Genomic DNA, 4,346 nt, shown 5'->3' with positions numbered 1-4,346 from the left:
CTGGTCCAACTTAAATTTGTTTTATTAACACATACGAGATTTGAACTCAAGATCAATATTTTTTAAATTAAAGTCTTTTGGTAACTCACTTCAATCACTTGGTTTGATGAACAATGGTACGGTAATAACTTTTTAATAAAATGAAATTGACTATACACAAAACAAATTTCATGCTTAAGTTTATTTAGAATGATTATGATGTGGTTCCAACAATTAATCGTTGGCCAAAGAAAATAGACGAGAATCCAGATTAGAAATTTAGAGAGATAACCATAATATTAATTCATATTTTCATTCCTAATCAAAACAAATGTTAACAAGCTATAAATAACCTTACATAGTAACCGCTCACTACTTAACAACTACCCACTACTAACATTAAACAAACAACTACTTTAGTTAATTAAATAGCATGGAAACCCATGATCTGTGACATGGGAGTTGTACGAGATTGGTACATAATAGATTAGATTTCTAAACATAAATAACTTTTATCTATTTTATAAAAAGTATGTCATAAAATCAAACATTTATTTCTACTTCTATTTAATTCAATATACAATACAATTTCTTAATAGTATTGATGATACACTGTGCGTACACGAAGCATCTAACTTCAAGTCTTCAACCCAGTACACGGAACGTTTATACTAAATATTAAATTATTAATTAATTAAATATATACATAAAAAGTAATACTCCGTAATAAATAAGAGGCAAGTTTCTCGAAAGGATCAGACACACACTGTCTTACCGGTGATATTAAACAACTTCTATTTATACCTTAATCCATTTCCAAGCAATATATATATATATATATATATATATATATATATATATATATATATTCCAATTCCATGGTTTTCTCTGCCCAGAAATAGTAACTCACCGGAAATAACAATTTCATTCTCCTCGAAAGGTCTGTTCCCAATTTGCTCTAATTCTAATTATTATTTATTTCTATCTCGATTTGACTGATTCTGTTCATAATGATTACAACTTGTGTTGATCTTATTCTTCTGTAAATCTGTTATGATTAGCTTGTGTATTATGATCCGTAGACCTAATTTCCTAGGGTTTATATTGATCACCGACTGATTTTATCATTCTCAAGCGTATTGCGTAAGGTTTACGCATGCAGCTGATCATTCAGCTCATGTTTCCATTGATATTGTTACGAAATTGATTATTCAGGTTCGTAGATGAGTGTTTGTGGTTTCGGAACCCTTGGCCTGTGATTGTGATGATGTGTGGTGGATCACCGACCTAATTGTTTACTAATTGCTTATTATATATTTACTTCTCATATCAGTTGATTCTGCACTTGTTGATTTCGTAATATAAGTTTATTAGCAGATCATTCTGTTACTTGAATGCATATAGTTTCTCTATTGTGTTTGCTTTTCAACTTTCATACATATAATATTCGTTGATTTTTCATATTATAGATGAATGGTTGTGGTTGCTAGAACTCTGGGTATGTGATTGTGATGATGCTTGATAGATCACATGCCTAAATGTTTTCTAAATTTGTATTTACTTCTTGTATGAGTTGATTCTGCACGTTTTGAGGTAGCAGTTCTTGCCGTTAATGAATGCCTGTAGTTTTCTTGGGTTATTGTCTGAAATCATGATGGATGTATGGTTCTTATTCTGTAATATTAGTTGATTACAGTTTTATCTGTTATTGAGGGCATATAGATTCTCTGTTTCATTTACTTTTCAACTTTCATACGTATAAGTTGTTTGGAACTTTGGATCATGATCTGAAATCTACAACTATTGGTTTATTTGTAGTGGTAATACGGTTTTGACGATTTGGATTGCATATAATGGCTGATTCGGAGGGAGTTGAGCAGATTGATGTTGAGGGTTCTTTGTCCACCTTCATGGAAGACAGATCTTATGGTGCTGTAATTGCAGTTCTTGTAGCCATTGCGGTACCATTGGTTCTTTCTTCAATGTTCATGGGGAAGAAGAAGGTGAAACAAAGAGGTGTTCCAGTTGAAGTTGGTGGTGAACCAGGTTTTGCTATGCGAAATGTCAGATCAAAGAAGTTAGTTGATGTCCCATGGGAAGGGGCTACAACCATGGCTGCACTGTTTGAACAATCTTGTAAGAAACATTCACAGCTTCGGTTTCTTGGAACCAGAAAACTGATAGATAGAAGCTTTGTTAGTGGTAGTGATGGGAGAAAGTTTGAGAAACTAGAGCTTGGTGATTATCAATGGCAGACATTTGGCCAAGTCTTTGAGCGTGTTTGCAACTTTGCATCTGGACTTATTCATCTTGGTCATGACCCTGAAACTCGAATAGCTATTTTTTCTGATACACGTGCAGAATGGTTAATTGCATTTGAGGTAAATGATGAATTATTGTTATAATTTTGTATATATGAATATTAATTACAAGTGAACCATGGTTTCAGGGGTGTTTTCGTCAGAATATTACTGTAGTGACCATATATGCATCTTTGGGTGATGATGCACTAATTCACTCGCTTAACGAGGTGGGAACACATTTTTGGTTTCACTGCATCTATTGTGAATTCTTTTGATGGAATAATAATAATATTTTTTTGCAGACGAAAGTAACGACCTTGATCTGTGATGCCAAGCTACTGAAAAAAGTGGCTACTGTTGCTTCGAGTCTGGAAACTGTGAAAAATGTTATTTACTTTGAAAGTGATAACACTGAAGCTTTGAGTAATATTGGTGATTGGAAAATTTCTTCATTTTCTGAAGTTGAGAAAACGGGACAGAATAATCCAGTTAATGCTAGACTACCTATTAAGAAAGATGTTGCAGTCATTATGTATACAAGTGGCAGCACGGGTTTACCAAAGGTTTGATTGTGCCCTTATGTCTTACATGGTTGTTAAGAACTTACAAGTTAATATTATGTGAGTAGTGATAAAATAAAAGGGTTTGATAATTGATTACCTTATATGCTGTGTTGATTTTCTAGGGGGTGATGATGACTCATGGGAATGTAGTAGCAACTGCTGCTGCTGTTATGACTGTTATCCCAGGAATTGGGCCAAATGATGTCTACTTGGCATATTTACCATTGGCTCATATATTTGAATTGGCCGCGGAGGTAAAATTATGGATAAATTCTTATTATATATGATAAGATGCAAGAAAATGAAACCGTGTTCGTCTGATTAACTTTAACCAATCAAAAGATCGAGCACGAATTATTAAATGGACGAAGTTTTATTGTTCATGTTCGTTTGTTATCATTTACAAACATAAACGAACAAACATAACTGAACATAGATTATTATAGATGAACGGACCTAACTTAGCCAAAACCAATTAAAAGTAAAGGTGAACAACAATTTCTTGTTCCTAAAAAGTTATTAAAAGTAGACTAATGAACAAACAAGAGTTACAGTACATGTGTTCATACATGTATTCATGTTCGTTCATTTAACTAATGAACAAAAGTTCTGTTCATGAACGTTTGTTTACTAAATAACTGAACTTCCCACCGAATGGTCCGCTGAATGTTTGGTTCGTTACATGCTTAGCGCAAAATATAAATCAACTTACAGTTCATCACTGATTTTGTCAACCAATCTCATTTTACTTCTTTTTACTAGTAAAATGCTGATATGGCAACATATAAAAAGGCTTATGTTGAAAAAAGAAACTAAAAAAAGAAGAATTTGTCCTCAAGTTTGAAAAATGATACGTTTTGGACTTTATAATATATATATTATAAGATGCCATGTCAGCAGTTTTTAAAAAATCAGCAAAAAGTGATCTGTTACTGTTTGATCAGGTCACTTGGGGCTAAGACTGATAATAAAATGTAACCTGGATTCTAAAATCATGAAAAATATTCAAAGTTTTTCTTATTTTGTGTCTTTTGTCCTATTATGTATACCACTCGTAATTGTTTTTTAATTATTTTAACGAAATGTGTTGGTGTGCAGACTGTGATGATAACTGCAGGTAGTTCAATCGGTTACGGGTCAGCATTGACTTTGACCGACACTTCAAATAAAATTAAAAAAGGAACTATGGGAGATGCTTCGGCTTTAAAACCAACTTTAATGGCAGCGGTTCCCGCTATTCTAGATCGCGTTCGAGACGGAGTAGTAAAAAAGGTACGTAATATAAAGTAAATTATATTCTCACTTTACTAGTGTTTTATATAATTTCAATCTTTTAGGTTGAGGAAAAAGGAGGTTTGACCACTAAACTTTTCAATGCTGCCTACAAAAGACGGTTGCTAGCAATTGATGGAAGTTGGTTAGGGGCATGGGGATTAGAGAAGTTATTATGGGATGCTGTTGTTTTTAAGAAAATAAAATCTGTTCTTGGTGGGAAAATTCC

General features: G+C 33.0%; 1 protein-coding gene across 1 annotated transcript; it reads left to right on the top strand.

Annotated features, from left to right (window-relative positions):
* Positions 1 to 1,531: 1,531 nt before the first annotated feature.
* On the top strand, positions 1,532 to 4,341 carry LOC143589948 (long chain acyl-CoA synthetase 8-like; the record flags this gene model as incomplete). The annotated part of the gene is made up of 6 exons (XM_077070559.1): positions 1,532 to 2,360; positions 2,429 to 2,509; positions 2,585 to 2,845; positions 2,968 to 3,099; positions 3,944 to 4,117; positions 4,183 to 4,341. Coding segments are annotated over exons 1-6 (1,335 nt in total), but the record flags the coding sequence as incomplete, so codon positions are not given.
* Positions 4,342 to 4,346: the final 5 nt, after the last annotated feature.

This window comes from Bidens hawaiensis, unplaced genomic scaffold (genome assembly GCF_021521415.1).
Source record: "Bidens hawaiensis isolate Kalapana, Puna unplaced genomic scaffold, B.hawaiensis_p1.1 tig00038061_1, whole genome shotgun sequence".
NCBI lineage: Eukaryota > Viridiplantae > Streptophyta > Magnoliopsida > Asterales > Asteraceae > Bidens > Bidens hawaiensis.
This window is presented reverse-complemented; position numbering and strand designations above follow the sequence as displayed.